The sequence below is a fragment of the Drosophila subpulchrella genome, chromosome 3R (genome assembly GCF_014743375.2).
Source record: "Drosophila subpulchrella strain 33 F10 #4 breed RU33 chromosome 3R, RU_Dsub_v1.1 Primary Assembly, whole genome shotgun sequence".
In the NCBI taxonomy this organism is placed as follows: domain Eukaryota; kingdom Metazoa; phylum Arthropoda; class Insecta; order Diptera; family Drosophilidae; genus Drosophila; species Drosophila subpulchrella.
This window is the reverse complement of record NC_050609.1, coordinates 11758694-11778956: the sequence shown is the minus strand read 5'-3', so window position 1 is coordinate 11778956 and position 20263 is coordinate 11758694. Positions and strand designations below refer to the sequence as shown.

General features: G+C 41.8%; 1 protein-coding gene across 1 annotated transcript in view; it reads right to left on the bottom strand.

Moving 5' to 3' along the window:
- LOC119561216 (hemicentin-1) overlaps nucleotides 1-20263 on the bottom strand; it is a 90386-nt gene that overhangs the window by 6293 nt on the left and 63830 nt on the right. Inside the window, exons 10-14 of the mRNA XM_037875047.1 lie at nucleotides 18603-18733; nucleotides 12260-12419; nucleotides 9974-10182; nucleotides 4500-4662; nucleotides 6-227 (exon numbers count right to left, since the gene is read on the bottom strand). Coding sequence (XP_037730975.1) covers nucleotides 6-227; nucleotides 4500-4662; nucleotides 9974-10182; nucleotides 12260-12419; nucleotides 18603-18733 — 885 coding nt within the window. The remainder of the gene's footprint in view (nucleotides 1-5; nucleotides 228-4499; nucleotides 4663-9973; nucleotides 10183-12259; nucleotides 12420-18602; nucleotides 18734-20263) is intronic.

The following is a 20263-nucleotide window of genomic DNA, read 5'->3' as shown; positions in this document are numbered from 1 at the left end:
CTTACCAGTCTGCTTCTCGGCCGCCTTTAGGGTGTATCCATCGAGGGCTATGGCATCGCTGCGGCCTCGTCCATTAACGGCATACACATAGATCCGGAACAGGCGGCCAGCATCCAATCCCGTAACGCTCAGGGCCGCGAACTTGGCACTGATGTTGGCCTGCAGCTGACCACTGTGCTGGTCGAAGATTTCCATGAGGAACCACTGCCGCATTCCGCCATCGAATCCTGCGAAAAATTAAGGAGGACACCGATTGCATAACTTGTCACGAACTGGGGCTTACTTAGCATATTGGATTGGTATTGGCCAAGGAGTCGGGACTTTGAGCTTATTAATATTAAGTAGTTGCCAATCGACGGCAGGTCTTATATAAATATTCTTTGCCTAGGGGTTTGCCAGGATTTATTTATGACTGACCAGGACTTTTGTTTCGAAATTTCTATGATGCCAGGTAAAACAGATAAATGGTATGATTACTGTTACTGAGGGTAAAAAGTTTTAAGCTTTAAAATGCCGAAAGTAAACAAATATGTATATTTCAGTCATAAGAAGCCCTTATTTTTGAAAGCATTTATATTTGTTTGTTTTTGGTTATATGAAAATGATTGAGTGAATGGGAAAAATAGTCACAACTTTACAAAATATTTGATAAATGCCGTAGGGCTTACAACTTATTTGTAGACTTTGTATCTTCGTCTATTTATTTCACCAGCCACTTAATTCCATAAAATACATAAAGAATTACCCAGAACCTCTCAACTAAAGGTCAACCCTTTGAGTGTAATTGAAGGGCCCCTCAACTCTTTGCCGACTGCCCCCGAAATATGTATTCACTGTAATCTAAAGTTACATTTTAAATGCCATTTAATCACACCACAAAAGAACTTGCCCACTCGAGTTCGCCCCTTTGAGTGGCGGGGTGGGTCGGTTTTGGCCATGTTGGGCCACTTCTTCAGCGGCTGCTTTTGCTTAGCTTTGGCAGCTCAAATGGCACTTCATTGTAGACACAAAAGCCGACTTAAAACACTTGCGAAAAATGTTAAAATATTTTGCAATAAAGGCAGTGAAAAGGTTTGGGTGCGGGTTTTTCCCCGGCCAGCTAATTCAGTGGGCCACACGCCCACGGGCCAGAAGGGAAAGAAATTGTTGTGGAAAATGTTTTATATGTTGCTATGAATTTTAGTTGTTGTTGGCCACTTTTTCAGCCACCCAAATTCGACGGCACAAAGAAAAAGGGCACGGAAATGGAGTAAAGAGAATGTGCTTGGCCTTTGCCTCAAAGCGTCATTGTTCGGTGGGTGGATGGGTTGGTGGGTGGTTGGGTCAATGGGTGGTTCGGTGGGTTTATTCCATTCTTATTTCTGCTCCCTTTCAAGGGATCTCCCCCCATCTCCTCATCGGCGGCCATTTTGTGCGCACTTTAAAACGTTTAGCTAATGAAATTTGCCGCAGCTCCGTTGTCAGAGCTAAAAAAAACTTCATTGTAATGGGTTAATTTTATTTACTTGGCTACAGCAACAATGGATGCTGCGCAAGTGGAGTAAAAATAATAAAACAAGACCGGCCAGCAGTAGAAGCAGCAGTACACTCATAAAAAAATATTTTCTTAAATAAGTACATTTTTAACATAAACGGATTATATCAAGATTATTAATATTAGGCCATTGAACTAAGTTAACTAGTATTTGAAAAGGAAAAATCCATTTCATTGAAATATTACATATTTTCTTATAATCTAGTTCCACTGAAACCATTTGTAACATTTTTAAAATTTTTAAATTTGTCATTTATTTCTTGTATACGATTTCTATTTTTAGATTTTCTCTCCTACATTAGTAAATATTTTCCCAGTGCATCAGCATCGTCAGCAGCGAAGCAAAATGTTATAAACTGAAATTTTATTATATTAAACCGACGCTTGATGAGTTTGGTTAGCTGCCGTTGCCGTTGCCCCGCCAGTTTGTTATATTTTTGTTTTCCGAGCAGAAAAAAAGCAGGGAAACAGCAGTGGCCAACCGAACTTGGCCCCCTAAAGATGTGGAGTTGTCTTCAGCAGCGCACATTGGATTCAATTCGAGGCGGGCTGAGTTGGTTTAAGTTCAGTTCCGTTCGGTTCAGTTCGGTTCAGTTTGAGCCGAGTTGAGCTGCGGCGACGGCCACGTCGAGTTGAGTTGGCCAAGTTGCGTGCTGGCTTATTAAAGTCGACCGCAGCTAAAGTTGAGTTATTATAAAAACAAACGACCAAGGGCTGCTGGCGGTGGGTGGTGTGTGGTGGGTGGCAGCAAGGGGCGTGGCATTTGAGCAGTCGTTCGCCTTAATGTAGAGTGCAATATAAAAAGTATCGCATTGTGCGCGCTACCCTGATCCTGATGCTGCTGCTCTTGTGTTGTGCTTAAACAACTTGCGTTAAAGTTTTAATGATGCTGATGACTATGATAATAATGTGCAGCCACTAAATTAGCTGCCCGGGGGGCGGATGAGGGGCCGGAAGTGGGAGTGATGCGGTAATAAGGCGAACAATGGCTTTTCCAGGGAGAGGGGTGGAGTGGAGATGAAACAGTAGCAGCTTAAAGCCATCGCTGCAGTGCATACGAAATGATATCTGAAGTTTGGTCATCAAGTATACGCAGTGTGGTCGCTAAGCGACGGATGGATAAGTAGATAATGCGGTGGGATGCTCTAAAAGGGCTATTGTTTTTAAAGCAAAGTGATTTAAAGATTACTTTTAAAGTAATTCGCTTAAGGGTACCCATACATATATATGACCATAAGTCTATTCTAATGCTTTGGAACTTTAAGGTAAATGGGTAATATTATTATAGTTCTAATTTTAAATTTTAAAGCCATAATAGGGACTTAGCCAATTTATAGTCCCCCAAATTTTTACCAAGCTCTTTACAACTACAGTTTAAATACATAAAGTAATTACCACCACACAGATGTTAACCCAGACGGCATTTCAAACGTACAAATTGAAAAACTCAAGCATTTCCGAGCAGTCTCGTAAATCGCAACAATGAAGGCATTGCCGGGGAATTTCCCTGCATTTTCCCATTCTGCAGCGCGTAGTAATGCAATTACACATTACGCATACGCGGAGTGGGCAAGCACTTGAGACAACATTAAGTAAGCACAACAATTGCGATTGCCGGCAATTGGTGGAAAACATTGAGCGCTTAAAGCGGCGTATGCGGGGGGGTGGCAGGGGGTGGGAAAACAGAAAAGAAAAGTGGAAAGCACGCCGCGCGGGGGCGTAACAAACAGTAACGGGAAAGAGCGCCATTAAGTATGCAGTTATTATGCGCTTTTTGTTGCACTTCTTGCAGCAGCCGCCTCGTTATGCAACGCTTTGATTTGCGTTGCCTTTTCGCAGGATCCGCTTGCCTTTCCCTCCGGTTTTCCCTGGGTTTTCCCTAGCTTTTCGCTAGCTTTTCCCGAACCCCCTCCCAACGTCTCTGTGTCTCCGGTTCGGCACTCAAGGACTGCATAAATGCATCATAAGCTCGGAGCTGCTGCAATTTGCGAGGACATTTCTCTGTCTGCGCTAATGTGCAACTCTATCGCTGCGAACTTTGAACTCTGGGACTGCAATTTGTGCTGCTTATTTTGCGCTTTGCTGGCATTTTTCTGTCTTTGCGTTTTCCACTCTTGCGCTGCGCATAAAATATGCGAATTGAATTTGTATTTAAAGTTTCCGCCCTTCTTGGGCGGAAACTGGCAGGCAGCAAGTTGCCTAACAAGCCAAAACATTTTGTATGTACAAATTTGCGCTTAACTTTCGGCCTTGCCCGCTCCAGCTCCTTCAGATCCTTCAGCTCACTGCTCCATCACTGGGCTGCTTCTATTTTATTTATTACAGGCAATTTTAAACTGGAATTGAAATTTTAGCAACATTATTTTGCCCACTCTACGATGCGTTTCCTTTCTAGTTTTATGCTTTCATTGCGTTTTTATTATTTGTGTCTGCATCACGAAAGGAAGTTGGCTCTGCTTTACGATTTTGTGCATGGGTGTGTGTGTGTGGGAATACGAATACGAATCGGTATCCGTATCTGTGTCTGTGTCTGTATGAGTATGAGTGGATAGACATACTCGTAGATGGCTGCCAAAGTGCACTTAAGTTGCTCATGTATTTTAAATGAGTCTGAAAAGCGTTGCAGGAAACTCAGCATATACATGTTACAGCGCTCGCACACTCGTGCCCATGCTGCAAAGGAAGTCTCAGGACATGACCACTCCTTTTGGTCCTTTTGGCCCTTTGCAACACCCACTTCCACTTCCCCTTCCCCCACCACTCTTGCACCCTTCCCCCATTGACCAATGCCTTTTTCGACCATTGATTGGCTCATCAGCAATTATAGAAACAAAAAAGAAAAGAGACCGAACCGAATGAAAAAGGGCAACAAATTGGCTAGCAATTTGACGTATATGTATATATTGTATGTTCGTTATGTATGAGGAGTGTGTGTGTGTGTGCTGGTTCTGGCCATATAACTCACCTTCAATGCAATAAACCTCCAGCGAGTCGGACGTTTGATTGACCACCGTACAATTGGTGGGCGCTTCCGGTTTGCCAGCGGCGATCAAATGGAACACACAGGGCTCCTTCTGCTGACCCACATTGTTGTCGGCCCAGCACATGATGGTGCCAAAGTCCATTTCCTGTAAAAGGCGTAGGAGACAGCGTTTCGTCAGTACTCAATGGTGAACATGGGTTAAAATAGATGGCACACGAGGAAAAGCGTTGAAGAGTTTTTTTTTTAATTTCACAAAAACATATTGGGATAATTATATATCAGTTTGAAATAATACTAATGTCTTTCAATATCTAGAAATAACAAAATAATTCCCCGTATCATTTAACCATTCTCTTCTGAAGTTTATATCAATTATTTTTAATCTTGTTAAATAAATAATAATTTTTCCTTTTGTACGAAAGACTCTACAAATAGGATCACTAACTGCTTATATATATTTTTATTAAGCAAATAATATCTAAAAATCTCTAAAAATAGGATCGCAAACTTTAATCACATCTTATTCTAAAAGGAAATACTATTTTCTGCCAGTGCAGCTACTTCAATTCATCTTTTGGACACACATTTAAATGGAATTCAAGCAGCCGCGCTCGACATCAATGTGAACTTAATTCATTAAATCAATATGGATACGGGCCAGTATGTTGTCAGACTTGCCCCTGATTGATTGCAGCTGTCAATAAGTTTTTCATTAATATAATTTCATGTCATGTCAATGCAGAAAGGCCAAGGAGCAGGGCGGAAAAAGCAAGGAAAAATGCCTGACAGTAAAAACAAATGAAGCATTTTGTGGTTCTGCCCCACGGCCATCACATCACATCGGATATATATGTGTGGCCTGTATATCCGTGCGAATTGTGGGCGAGGAAGGAAGTCATGTTAACATGGCCCTAATGCCTGTCTATCCCATTGTAGCCCAGTGCTAAGTGGCCGCCTGCGGTCTTGGCCATTGTTTGTGCCTCTTGTTTATTTGTTTGCATTTTGTCAAATGTTGTGCTAATGAAATCCTTCGTCTCCGGTCAAGTGCACACACACCCACCAAACTAGTGGACCATTCGCTCACGTCCCCAACAATCGATATCTCCATATCATTGTTTCTTTGTGGGGCGTGTTTACCTTTGTCCTTACCCATTTCCGATTTTCCGAGCCCGTTCCCATTCCCATTTCCGTTCCCGTTGACTGGGAAAAGCAGAATCAACGCACTTAATCAACTTCAGGCGGCCGGGACTCATTAAAAATTGAAATCACTTTCGGGTGCACGGCGAAATGTCAACGCAAATTGCAGCTTATTTATCAGTCCGCACGCGTTCCAACCTCCTCTCTTTTTGCTTTTGCTATCTTTTCGACTCGCAACTGGGCGTGGCTGTCATTTTAATTAGGGCAGGAAAAGAAAAGTAGGGGTAACAAACAAAAAAAAAAAAACGGAACACACCAAAGGGAAAGTTTGCCAACAGCCTGGAGGAAAAGCCGAGATTTATGGAAATCGGGGAATGTGAGGGGTTTTTCGGCTTTTCCTTGATGGGAACTCCAATCATCTAGAAAAAGAGTTGGTGCGTTGGCAGCACTGATTGATTACATGGCCTATTGCATACTTTCTAATAAAAATCGATGGAGATCGCAATCAAGGGTCTTTATTAAGTTCACGAACCACAAATGTCCAATTAACTTTTATTAATGTATCTTTGTGAAATACGAGTCCTTCAATTTATTTTAAGCTCCATTAAACGAAATCATAATAATTTCCTGTTTTATTTATTTCATACCAATTAAAAATGAAAAAAAAAGAAGTCGATTTACCATTATCCCTATTAAATAAATAATCAAAATCAATTATTTTACTCTATTTCAATGCTCAATTATTTATTTAAGACATGTTTTCTCAAATTATTTCCATTTATCTCTGCCATTTTGATTGTGACATTAGTACCAATTGAATAATAGGATGGAAAATAACTATTAAAATAAATAAATGCTCCTTAAAGCGACATTAAAACGAAGTTAAAGCCCCGAAACTTTCTTTGTGAATAAACAGTTTTGTCTAACTGCCTACGAAGACGAAAATAAATTGCAAATATTTTGTAGCCTTTGACTCTTAATTTAAGCAACAGTGCTTATGCAAATTTATGACAAATTTATGAAAATTAAAATAGGTTGCTATATGTGTGTGTTTGCCTGGTGTGTAATGGCCTTAGCAGTTTTTGTTGTGTGTGTGGCAAAAGTGTTGGCACAAAGGCGCCAAGTTGGCAGCTGCCAACACTGCGCATCAACACCGACGGGCCAAAAGGGAAAGTGGCTAAGAGCTACTATGAACCATAGTATACGACTACGGCAATATAATAATGGAGCTGCCAGGACCAAAAGCACAAAGCCAGAACAAAACCAAAGCCAACTCGCACACAATTGCCTGGCATTTTAAGTAACAATCAATGTGGGAGATGCACAGCACGCTCTGCTTTTTCTATTTGCAACTGTCATCGCCCGGGCCGACAATCCTTGATAATTTCTAGTCCCTGGGGCCTTTGAATTTATGCCCCTCTATTTATTATGATTATTTCATTTTGTTTATATTGTTCTAATGTTGCGCCAGCAAAAGTGTAAATATTGTTGCAGCAGCAGCAGCAGAAGCAGCAACCAGATATGCCGTAGAAACGAAAACAAAATATATAAAATATATGTACGTATACTTGATATTTTCCCTGTGTATCTGTGTGTTTAAGGGCTCTAAAGAGGACAAAATGCTATTTTTAGGCATTGCATTCTGTGCATTTCGTTTCAAGTCAAGTCTGTCATTATTATTTATGCATTTTAATTAAAAATTTAAACATTTAAGTGACATTTTAATGAGTTTCTTGCACTGGGGTTCACACAGAGACCCAGAGCGGTGAAGCGGTGGAGCGGTAGAGCTGTGCCCCAAAAAACCGAGAGACCGAAATTTATTTTTGTGAAATATTTGAGAAATTTATATGTCAGCAGCGGAAATTGCTTGACATGAAAGCCTTGCAAAAATTGCTCTGCTCACACATAGAAAATAGCAATGGTATTGAGAAAAAATGTGGGGAAATGGAGAAAGAGAAATGCCCATGCACAAAACAAAATTAATGAGCTGTTGGCTGCCTTTGAGCAAATCGCAAAAAAAAGTAAAAAGAAATTGTGGGGAATGCCGAAAAGAAAAATCCCAACCAAACTGTGACGACGACGTTTGAGCTGCGGTTGGCGGAAACCGGAAACAGCATATATGACAACAGAACGGAAGGGATTTTTCATATTCAATTGAGCTAAATGATTTATGTCTGTGTGAGTCGGTGGGGGGTAAGTCTGTGTGTGTGTGTGTGTGTGTGTCTGTATCTGTGTCCAATCAGTGCGATGGACGAGTGTTTGTGAGCGGAACTCATTTGAATGCCGTTTGACTGCCTCGAAATTCGTTCGTTTGATCGCTGAAATATAAGCCGAGGTTGTCGCCGCCAGTTTGATTAGTTCCATACCCAAAAAAAAGGGGGGGAGAAAATAAAGGAAAAATACGTAAAAGAGACGGAAAAGCACGGAAAACTGCAGAAGGAGCCGCAACATTTTAAACTGGGTCAGCTAGAAAAACCAGACGGAGCGAAGGACCCGAAACCCTAAACCAAACCAAACCAAACCAACTGGGTGCCATACAACTTGAACAACTGTGTTGAGTGCCTCTTCTCAGCACCCCCCTGGAAACCCCCTTTCCCCTGCCATTTCTGGCCAATGCCATTTACAGCATCCCGTTGCAACTCCTCCACTGTCATCGCATAATGGCAGCCATGTTGGCTTACAAGCGACCACAAGCCCAGTCCGAAAAACTTAACACGTTTGTGGTCAGACAGCCAAGCGGAAATGTAGGTGGCGACTGGCTGATGGGCAAAATCCAGCCAAGAGAAATCTCTGGCTGGAATTTGGCCTGGCCTTCAAGATCCCGAAAAAGTGCTCCAATGTTGCAGAGATTTTTAAAGAAAACTTTGTATACCATAAAACCAACTTTAAATTATTCAGAAGTTAAAGAAAATATATTATTCCTCCTTAGCTTTTGTCATTAAATTATAGTTTTTGTATGTTTTATATTTGATGATACAACCAGGCTTACCAAAGGATAGTTAGGATATTTATCTTATAAAAATTAAATACAAAGTCCCCAAAACACTACATTTCTAAACTCTCCTTCACACCACTTGATTTGAAGTCAACTGGTAAAATTCCTTTTTTGGAGCTTCTAATTCCGATGGACAGCTTCACTGGCAACTATGTTTTGGCTGACCGTAAAAATTTACACATCAGCCAAAGCACCATCTGCTGTCGAGAGACTGACATGGGGAAATGGGGATATCAAATGCAAAAACCGAAATCCCAACGATTCGGACATTGATGCGAGTGCAGCTCATTGATGGCCAATTTGCTTGGCCAATTGCTGGGGAGGAGCTCCAAAAACTGCAATCGCAATAGCTGTTGGCCATTGGGGCTATTAATGCGGAAATGTTGCCAGAGAGACTGGCCAAGGGGAAAGTGCTTAGCTTTATCCTCTTCATTTTGGCCAATGATGATAACTATTAAAGTCAATGGCATTTACTTCCAATAATTTTCCTGCTCTTTTGTGCTAGCTTTTTTGTTTTTCTCCTCAATAACCTTTGACATTCAATGGTGTTGTTGAGGATGATGATGATGATGGTGGTGATGGTGATGTTGATGGGGTGGTGGCGCTGCTGCTATTGGATTTTTAATTAGAAAGCAGTGCTAATAGAATTTTTAATTAAAATCGCTCGACTGCCCCGAATGGCTTGCTGTTGTCTCTATCAGGAAGGACTTTGCTCCACTTTACTTCCCCTGTTGCTAGCTGACAACATGACACGCACACAGGCCAAAATAAATGGCAACAACCATGTGACCCGCCTATTAATTAAAATTTTTGCTATTCAATAACAGACAGCCCCCGTGGAGTTCAACGGTAGCTACCCTGCACTGAAAAAATAACGTTGCTCTATGAATAAATATGAAGGATTTGAAATTTAAAATGGAATTCATTATGTTTTGAGATCGTTCCTATTCCACAATTCATTAGTCAAACATTTTCAATCTCTAAATAACAAATACAAAGGTTTATAGAACAGAAGCATTGAAGACAATTTTTCTTAGTTTTAATAAATTTCCTTGTACTCTCCCTGGCAATTTTTCCCTCAGTATGGCCACCAGCCAAAATGTCAAATGTGTCAATAACAATTTCACATTAAAGGCGAGTGCGGCAAAATATGAACTGAAAAATTTATCAGGGAGCCGCATGCTTCCACCAGGAATGAATCGAATGTCTGACGTGCTTAGTATTTAAACTGACGAATGGGTCACGCATCTGCAGACCTCGATCCCGCCGACATTTGTCGGTTCCCAGGCGACTATTTCGACTCCTCCGGACTTTCGAAACTTACCTTAACGGGCGTGTAGGTGAGGGTGGATCCCTGGGCGGAATGGGGCCGGAAACCGCTCTGCGGCATGTCGAAGGTCTCCGCCGTGTTGTTGAAGGACCACTTGAAGTTCTCCGGCGGCGGAAAGGCATCCACTTCGCACACTATTTCGGCCGCCTCGTTCCGTGCCACTCCATAGATTTTCTTTTGATCGGGCCGGCAAATTGGCTTATCTGTAAGGCAAAAGGCGGGGAAAACGGTCGGTGAGTGCGGAGATCGAATCAAAAGTTGGCTGTAGTGCATTCTGCTGTTTGCATCTGCAGCTGGGAATCAATAATCGCATCAAACTCTGAGCGGAGGCTTCTTTGTTTTGGCCTGCCTCTTCACTGGCTCAGAAATCGCTGGGAAGTGGAAAAGTTTACCCTTCTGTGTGTTCGCCCCAGCTCCATTGTCGGCCATTCAAGCAGCCAAACAAGCTGAACAAAAAGCTGCGAACAGAAAACAGATGCCGAAAATCCACCAAATCGAGAAGGATGGATCAACAAAACCCGGAAGAAAAGAGGTAATTTTGAAGGACTTAAATACCATTTCGAATCTTTTAGAAAAATCTAATGAAATTAAAGCGACAGAAATTGGATTTTCATTTTATTAAATTTAATTTTTCTAGCCTTCCAAACTAACAGCACTTTTTATTTGTTAAGTAATAATTTTAAAAAATATAAACTTAAATAAACTATTTTCTGCGCCAGCTAAGACCTCCTTGAATTCCTCCGTTCAAAATTCATACAATTTTATGAGACTCTGAAAAGAAGAGTTGAATGAAGGAAAACTTTGAACAGCGAAAACTTTCAGCCACAGCAAGGAGAAATGCAAGGAAAAGCTGAGTTGAGCCGACCAGGGAATATTCAATTTTCTAATCCTTGGCCGGCGAAAATCTTTCAACTGTCTCTTGCCACAGCCACGAAAGTTGCTAAAGTTGCAAGTTGCAAGTTGCAAGTGGCGAATTTATTGTGCCATTTGACAACTGTCGATATTGCACGCCAAACTGGGCAAGTCGTAAACAAATTTTTAGCTCTGCTTGGGGAGCTTGGGAATACACTGGGACAAAAAGAGGGGTTGGTCGGCGAGGAAGCGCTGCCAGTTGGACACTGGGTTTTGTGGCCAGCGGAAGCTTTGCTTAAAACAAAAGCCCGGCCAGCTTGGAATAAAAAAAGTGGGAGTGGAAGTGATAAAAGGGAAATAGCACCGGAAAAACCAAGGCTTAAGGCCACAACAACAGAAGGAATGGTTAAAAGTCCGGGTGGCGAAAATGAATAGAAGCATCTCTGGCCTGCTAAATTGCTCGAAAAAGGCAAACTAATTAACCAAAGTTTGACTCGAGACAGGGCCAAGTTCAGGAATCCTGCACAAATTGAGCAGAAGATTTGCGGTCCTGTCCTTAGAGCTGGGAAGCCTCACAACAAACTTAAGCTGAAGGCCCAAACAGTTTAAGGCATATACTTAAGGGAAGGTTTTGCATAGGTACCTCTTAGCACAGTTATTTTGGCAGTTTGCGACTCGTAAAACAATTTACAAAATGTACAATTTTCTAAAGATATGATAAAAAAAAACTTCGTCAGGGAAATATAATTTTACATTATTAGTTTTTTAGATTAACAAAACATGCAAATTATAATTTAAATTTTAGTACAGTTCTGATAGTTTGTATATTCCATTCGTGTTTGAAATGCTCCCTACTAAGACAGTAAAAAGTCCTTCTATACGTATTGTGGCACCAAAGTTCGAAGCGAGAGATTGGTGTTTGTGAATAAGCCTTACTCCTTTTCCACAACCACTTTTCGGCTCAGCGGCACACAAAGGAGCATTCAAGCAGGGCACAATAATGGGGCGTATACGCAATAAAACTGCAAGAGGCCCGCACGAGCGCACAATGCCGGGAGTTCCCCGTTCATGGGTCACCCCCCCCCCCGTTGTTTGCCATCCATCCTCATCTCTGGCCATACTCGAACACTCAATAATGCTCGTTTTTGTGTGTCAAAGGTCCACTCGAGAATCCAAACAGCAGCATCAGAAGGAGCAGCACCAGAGCAGAGAAGAAGGATTCGAGTGGGCGGTTGTGGGCCGCAATTGGATTTTCTATTTAAGCCTCCGCCGAGGCATTCGTTAATGGCCCGAACGCAGCGGTTCGAGAGCGTTTTTATGGGTCAGTCAACACAACAATGCGCGGCGCACAATGGCATGTGTGCGGCTCTGCCACAAATCAACATATTCCGGGAAAATATCCCCATGCCCACTCAATGCGATACTCACACATCACTTTCAGCTCGACCACATTGGAGTCCCCGTCGCCCTCCACATTCGAGGCGGTGCAGGTGTAGTTCCCGGCCTGGTGACGGGTGACACCCTGGAGGGCCAGGTCGCCGCTGCTCACAATGACGCCTGCTCGCTGGTTGTGCTGGATGATTTGGTGCTGCAATTGGCGGGATTAGTCATAATTAAAAGAGGTCCAGAAACATATATGTACGTAAATGGGAGATAAACGGATAGTTGGAGAGAGAGAAGGCTAATTAGATTTTATTCATTTCGTAACCAGCTGATACCTTTATACCTCTCCACTAAGCTGACTGAGTATGAGCTTTTCATAACCCTGATGAGGTATATGCCAAGAGCTTAGGAATTCTAGGAAAATAACCTTATGAGCTTAAAATTGCATTTTATAAAGAATTTTTACTATGTATGTATATATTTTAAATGCATATAGAAAATCATAGAATCTTAAATCAAAAATAAGAGATTAAAATTGTATATCTTTAAAAATCTAGAAAGACCAGAACTTTTCTCCAAAAAGATCGATGCTATTCACTCATAGTCCTGGGATACAAGGTCACCCATCTGCACACTTTTCGCCCCCGGAAAGCACTCATAAATGCGCGCATCAGTGAGTTTGCCCCGCAGCTTCATTAGGGAGCTGCGCCCTGGACGGCTACGTGCTTGGCATCAATACTGAAAAATCAGCCGATATTTACTTTAAGTTTTCCCTTAAACACACAACTTGCCACGCCCACCATACAGGTCTTGCCTTCACGCCCAAATGCCTACAGAGGCTTGACCTTCTGGCCGCCTTTTCCGCACTTTCGCTCTCATTTTGAAATAATGCTTGAAGCCCGATGTTCGCCTTTTTGGTTTTGTAGCCTTTTCCCCAACAGGCCGGCACTCGACAACATTTTGACGCATTTCCCCAGAGCCTTGTGCCATTTAGCAGCAAAACAAATTCGCACTTTGCCCGAGCTCAGCAAACAAACAAGCGGCGGGTGCGAAGGGAATGGGGCGGCAACAATGAAAGCATTGAAATAAATAGAAATACGAATAAAAATGTATATAAATATGGTCGACAAAAGTCAAAAAGCCAGAGCCAGCCGAACAAAGCCTCGACGACCTTAGCACACATCCATACTGAGATGCCTATATCTGGATGTGTGAGCAAATAAATAGAAACAATGCAGCCGGCAGGCAACCCAACACTTGGATAATAGTGCTTTTGAATACACTTGAAAAAAGGTTCTAAGCATAATGAACATTTTACAAAAACATTGGAGAAAAACGGAGTTGAATTTGAAATAAATATAACGAACCATATGGATATAAAGTACTTGTCAATGCAGTCCTCTATGTTTAATTTCTAAAAACAGAACTAGTGCCTTTTAAAATGCCTTATAAATTTATAAAAAAAGTTTTACAACCCAGATAACTACTTGTAATAGTTTAAAGTGTACATAATAGCCAGAGGATAACTAAGGAGGGTTGGACAGAAGAGAAGATGAGATGGCGGGGCCAAAGTTCATAGTCGAATGCATTGGGGAGGGATAGTGGATCCTGGGAATAGCATGCCGCGTCTTTTGTTTGGTAACCTCTGGTGTGTGCCCTTTCCATTGTGCAGATGTAAATAATTATTTAGATGGTTAGACATACGGTGAATGCCGGGTCACGAAAATATTTGCTCACTATTCACATTTCGGCTATTGAATTCCATTGGCATTGTTGCGGAATGATTGATACTATTGGCCAAGTGTCAGTGCTATCGGAATCCAGATTGCAGATACAGTTGTATCCATTACATACGCAATGCCCTGTCGCCATTAGCATTTCCCTCGACTTGTTTAAAGATCCTTAAAGAGCAGAAGAGCCCCAGAGGCGTAGTGTGGCCCCCAAACCCCGGGAAAGAGCCCTGCTCGCTTTTCCGCACAGCCTCAATTCCCGCAGGGTCTACTTAAATAGCCCAAATGGGAAAGGGAACGAACTGTGGCCTGGCTCAGCGACCTTGTTGTCATAAAACAAATAAAAATGTCGCCATGCATATACGAAAAGTAAATAAAGTTCAAGGTTGTGGCAGTCAAAAAAAAAATAAAAGGAGACTAACCAAAAAGTGTAAACAAAGGCAAATAGAAGGCTGAAAAGAAGGTAGGCCTGCAGAGCCGTTACGCCTGAGTGGGCGTTGGGGATTATTTCAAATAGTTCGGGGCACATCCGCTGCAGAATTTCCGCCCGCCACCCACCAACGCCCGTTCGAGGTCGCCACCCCCCGCAATAGCCACCCACTTCCCGCTGACTTGATGATGTCTGCACAACCCTTTAGTGCCCCTCAATGCTAATGGCGCATTTTATGCGTTGCCATTTCTGTTTGTCTGTCTCTCGGCCGTGTTTTCGACTTGTTTGCCAGCCACTCCTCAAGCGCCAAGAGCCACGGGCCATGGACTTCGGGCCACAATCCAATCCAGGCCGCCCTCTTCTGTTCGTCTGTCACTGATGTTTGTTCCGACTATAAATACCCAATTAGTGTCCGTAATTTATCTGATGGCTCGGCCTGATTGAGTTGATTTGGTTTAGTCCTTCCCTGGGCGCTTTTTGCACGCCTGCTCTTCTTTAAAGTTGATCTTGGGAATTTTAAATTAGCTCAAACACATCTATCCGCTCGTTGTTCCTTATTTTAGCAGATAGTTCATTTTCGGGATTAATTTCTTAAAATGCTTAGTAATTCTTAAATAAATGCCTTAGATAGTTTTCTAATTCGGAATATTAAAAGGGTGAAACTTATTTGTGATACATTTTCTCACAGATTTCTAAAGGACAGAATTAAACAGAGGCTAAAATGTATATATTGAACTAAATAATATATTTGCAAAACTTTGAATTGAAACCAGTAATCAAAGCATTTAACTTAATATATTATTCTTCAATTATCAAATTCATTTGATTGGAAATATGAAGGTGCGTTAACCCGAAACTCGGCTGTTGAGAATTTAAAATACAGAATGAAAACATTTATTTAAATCAATGCAAATTTCGAACTGCCTTTATGGTCCGACCAACCAACCATTGCCGTTTGCCTTGTGGAACTATGTAAATATTTATGCTCAAGTTGCTGCAAAACTCTAAAGTCGTTTCCACCGACTTTGTTCTCTAATCAAATTTTCCGGCTATGTTTGCTATTTCTGCGGTTCCTGAAGCCACTCAGATAAATGCGAGTGTGTGGGCCAAATAAGTTTTACTGCCAACAGAATTCGGATTCATTCGGAGCCATATATAGCGCATAGCCGGTTGCTCTGGCAACGTTTCCATCAAAGTTCTGCTCCTTCTTTGGCTTGTTGTTGTTAATGAACATGTGAAAACTTTTACTCGCACGCACAGACAAGAACTTTCACCCCAGCTCGAGTGTGTGTGTGTGTGTGCAAGTTTAATAAAACTAATTGTTAATTTAATTTGCCAGCTCGTCGTTAATTGTCAGCTTGTCTAATTGAATAATAACAGACGAAGACAAGTTGCCAGCGCTCCACTTTGGCCCTGCGGCTGTTCGGCGAAGAAGAATGGTTTCAATGCAAACCGAATCGATGTGGTGGCAAAACAAAAACAAGGGAGAACGCTATAGTCGAGTACCTCGACTATCAGATACCCGTTACTCAGCTTAACCGACCAAAGGGAAATGGAGATATGCAAGCAGCAAAGCGAGATTTAAATGCGCCACCTACCGGCGGAAGACAGATTTAAGCGTTGTGTGCGTCAGGGTAGGCGTGACAAATTCATTGTTCAATAGAATAAGTTAGCCGCGCACTTTGCTCTCTCTGAGCGCCGGCAGTGCTTTTCTCTTTGCCGCTAAGTTCGGCCGGCAACTATTTACATACACACACATACACGCGTAAAAACATTTCGCACTGTCTGGCTCTGACGTCATAGCTTTTTTTCTTGGGAGGTTTGTGGGCGTTAGAGTGGGCGTAGAAAAAATTTTTTTGGGTCAATCGATAGGTATGGACAAGACTAATACATTTCAGTTAAAATTTTCTATCTAACATCAAAACTGTAGGAGCCACAGTTTTGGGCGGTTTGTGGGCGTTAGAGTGGGCGTGGCACTCTACTGAAACAAACTTGCGCTGCGTAAGAAGCTCAGGAATCTGCTCGCCAAATCTCAATAGCCTAGCTCTCATAGTTTCCGAGATCTCAGCGTTCATCCGGACAGACGGACAGACGGACAGACGGACAGACGGACAGACGGACATGGCTAGATCGACTCGGCTAGTGATCCTGATCAAGAATATATATACTTTATGGGGTCGGAAACGCTTCCTTCTGCCTGTTACATACTTTCCGACGAATCTAGTATACCCTTTTACTCTACGAGTAACGGGTATAATTAATTTACTTGCTAACTGGCTGCAACCGAGTTGATTTAACTTGATTTGACTTTTAATTGCATTTGCAGGTTGCACTGTCGCCGTTGCCTTTGCCGTTGCTGTTGCCAATTAACAATTGACTTTTACTGAACGCCCGACTTGGCTTCTTCGCCTTCGCCACTTTGGCCCAAGTCATTTGCAATTTTCCGCTTGGCCTTGAACTCATTACGCATACGCCATGTGCACAGCTCGACCAAGTGTGGCTGTCTGTCTAACCTCTGAGCCCTTTTCGCCACTATTTTCCCGGGTGTGTGCGCGTTTGCTGGCTTAGTTTCGTATCCATTTCATTTCCATTTTTGTACTGCCGCAGTGAACTTTTATTGTTATGACACTCGGCTAAGAGGGAAAAGTGCGATGGCGGAATGTGTGGGGGATTTCACGCTGAGCTGGGTAAATGTAAGTGACGATTGCCAACTAACTAACTAACGGCTTCTGGCTTGTTAGCCAGTCATACATACGCTGTGTCTCGCAAAGTTGGTTTACTAAGGCTTAAACCTCCTAACAAAATAGGATTGATTTTGAGTAGCATAAGGGTTTCAGATTTCTTATATAAGAATAAAATACTTTAATAAGTTTAACCTTCAGTTAAAGTGGTAGCTAAATAGTTTTTGTTTCTATTGCTTAAGATCCCTTTAAGTTCTCCTAGGGTATACGAGTTTCGATTTCGACCATTTCTGCTGTCAGCTGATTTGCATTTAACATTGACTTCTAAAGCCCATTGATTGCCCCTTTCCCTTTCCCATCTCTCTCTACCTTTCACTTTCTCCATCTCGTCTCTATCCCCCGTATAATTAGCATTCTGTTTCGTTGTAAGATGGATTGTAATGGAATCAGCACTCGAATGAAACCATCCCATTGTCTCTCTCTCGGGCAAATTATTATTTCATATAAAGTTTTTATCTACCTACCCTGTTCCCTGGGCAAATGTCTTGTGGAAGTTCCTTTGTACTAAATATCCCTCGTTTGCCCACTCCTACTACCAAAAAGTTTTTGGTCGTCTTCGAGTATTTGTATTTGCTTATTGTTGTTTTCGGTAAAAGTTATGACTAAGTTGTTGGCTTTGCTGTTGCCGTTGTTTAGCTTAGCTCTTTGTTTGGTCATGTACTTCATTGTGAATGAATTCAATTAGCATTCATATTATTCATACACTTGATTCGTTTCTTGTTCGGCATTGAATAACATTTATTTGGCAGCCATTCTTGTTGCCGTGGTTCGAGTTCCTCGTGCTGCCACTAATAAACAAATGATTTGCCTTCTAAACTTGTACTTGTACTTGGACTCCCGAAGTTCATTTTCCCCCTGATCCCACGCCCTGTCTCTCATGCCAGCCACTTGAGTCAATTGCCTTAAAATAATTGGCCAATAATTCAGTAAAAATGACCACTTAATTTCGGTTTCATAATAATTTACCCAGCCGGAGAAAGGCTCTCGTGTGTGGGAGAACCACGCCAATGTCTTGGGAATTGCCGGAAGTTCGGCAGTTGTACGCTCAATTGCCTTGAGTGCAACATTTGAAGTATGTTTGAAGGTCAGGGGATGGAGAAAAATTATAATCAAATTTGTAAGTAAATCATTAAAATACATATTGTTATATTTTATTGAAAACTAAATATGAATGTATGGTTCACCAAACCTAAAAGTTGAACAATATATTTTATATGATATTATTATTTTACCATCGAAACATTTGTTATATATTTTTTTCTGTGCATCTGAAGATGTTTATGTGTCGAAGTTTCGCAAGGGCCGAAAATAATATATTTTATATGGCACTAAAAGGTATTTTTTTGCCAAAAGTTTACTTTACACTTAAGACCATTCTCTTTCTCCTCCGCCTTTTGTATCTGTCTCAATAAAGAGTGCTCTTCCATTTCGGAAGGGCTCTTCATAAATATTGCAAGTCAAGAAAAGTTTTTTGTTTGCTCACTTACATTATGCTTCCATACAACTTTATAAGCAGCCGGATTTGCATGCACTTTGCACTCGAAGTAGACATCATCGCCCTCCTCGATATCCTCCGGATTTAGATTGGAGCCCAGGTCCAGCTGCAAGGTGGGTATGACTGCAAAGAAAGTGGTGGTGGGGGAAAGCAAAAAAAACACTGGATGAGCATTGTATTCATTTGACTAAGGCAGGGACTTAGACCTGGATTGGGATGCGCTCGGAGGAGTGTCCATCAAACGTAATTTGCTGTTTTGGACAATCCTTCGGCTCGAGCCCAAGAAAGGCAAGAAATGGGTGGAAAAAGGGGGTTAATCCGGACTTATCCGTGATTAGTGTCGCTTCGTATCCGCCCTCTATCTATTCTATCTATGTATCTTGGCCCTGCCCCTCGGCTCTTAGCCACCTTCCACTTGTTTATTATTATTTTGCACATTGTTTTTGGCAACTTTCCCTGCTCTCGTAGTTTTGGTCTTGTGTCTTCTTTGTCTCTGTCTGCTTAGCGCTGCTGCCTTTTTCTTTTCTACTTTCTGGGGTGGCACGTTCTATAAGCAAGTTTCTTTAAGCCGATTTCGTCTTTTGCAAAGACTTGTTAATGAAAATGAAAAGTGCTTTAACACACACCATCTCGGAAGTGGAAAGAGAATGAACGTAAACCAAATGAAGGGGGAGGGTGGGGGTTGGTAGGTGAAGGGGTGGCAAGGACAATGGGGACAGGAAGAACGAGTCAAAGCAGTTTGCATAATTTAAAGACTTTTCCCACTGCCCCAGCATCGCTCTTTCCCGCTCGGTGTGCCTGTCTTTTTCCCGCTCAACAAGTTCATTAGCGATGACTTTAAGCCGGCATAGAAAACTAAACAGAAACGAAAGGACAAGGGAAATAAAGGATGTTCACTTAGGAAAAATTTGAAGGCTTAAAATATAAGGAAGAAGGATTTTTGAAAAAATTATTTTAAATTTTAAGTCAATTAAATCAATGTTTAGTATAAACGTAAAATATAGCATTTCGGTATTTAAGGTTGATTTTATGCTAAAATGTTTTAAATATAAAATATTTTAAAATGTTGAAACGTGTAAAAAACAAAACCTTTTAATACCATAAAAATCATATAGACCTGTACAAATCCTTAATTAAATCACGTAATTAAAAACCCAAGATAATCTTACTCCATAAACGCCTTGTATTTTTTCAACTGCATAATGACAGTGAGATATCCCCCGAAGGAAGTTCCAAGTGGCTGGCAGGCCACACTGTTGCGGTTAGGATGGGCTTAAGTGGTAATAACTGTCACTGGCCAAGCTGGCCAACTACGTCTGGCTAATGCATTTTATGGTCCTCCATCTCGGTGACCCCCTTCCCGATCCTTTGTGGGGTCCAGAGTGTCCCGAAAACGAGTGGAAAAACCAAAGCAAGCCCATCCCAGTCGTAGCTGCAGCTTAACGTAACGACTTTTGAGTGCCAGTGCCACATTATGTTGCAGCTGCAGTTGCAATTGGAAGGATCTGTGTATCTGTGTGTGCCTGCCAGTGTGTGGGTGTTTGCACACGAGTGTGGGTGGAGCCTGTCATTGTCTATTGCCCTAAGTTGAACCAGTTCTCGTTAGCAGTCCTTAAATTGATTCCACTAGCCTCTCTAGCCATATAAATTGCA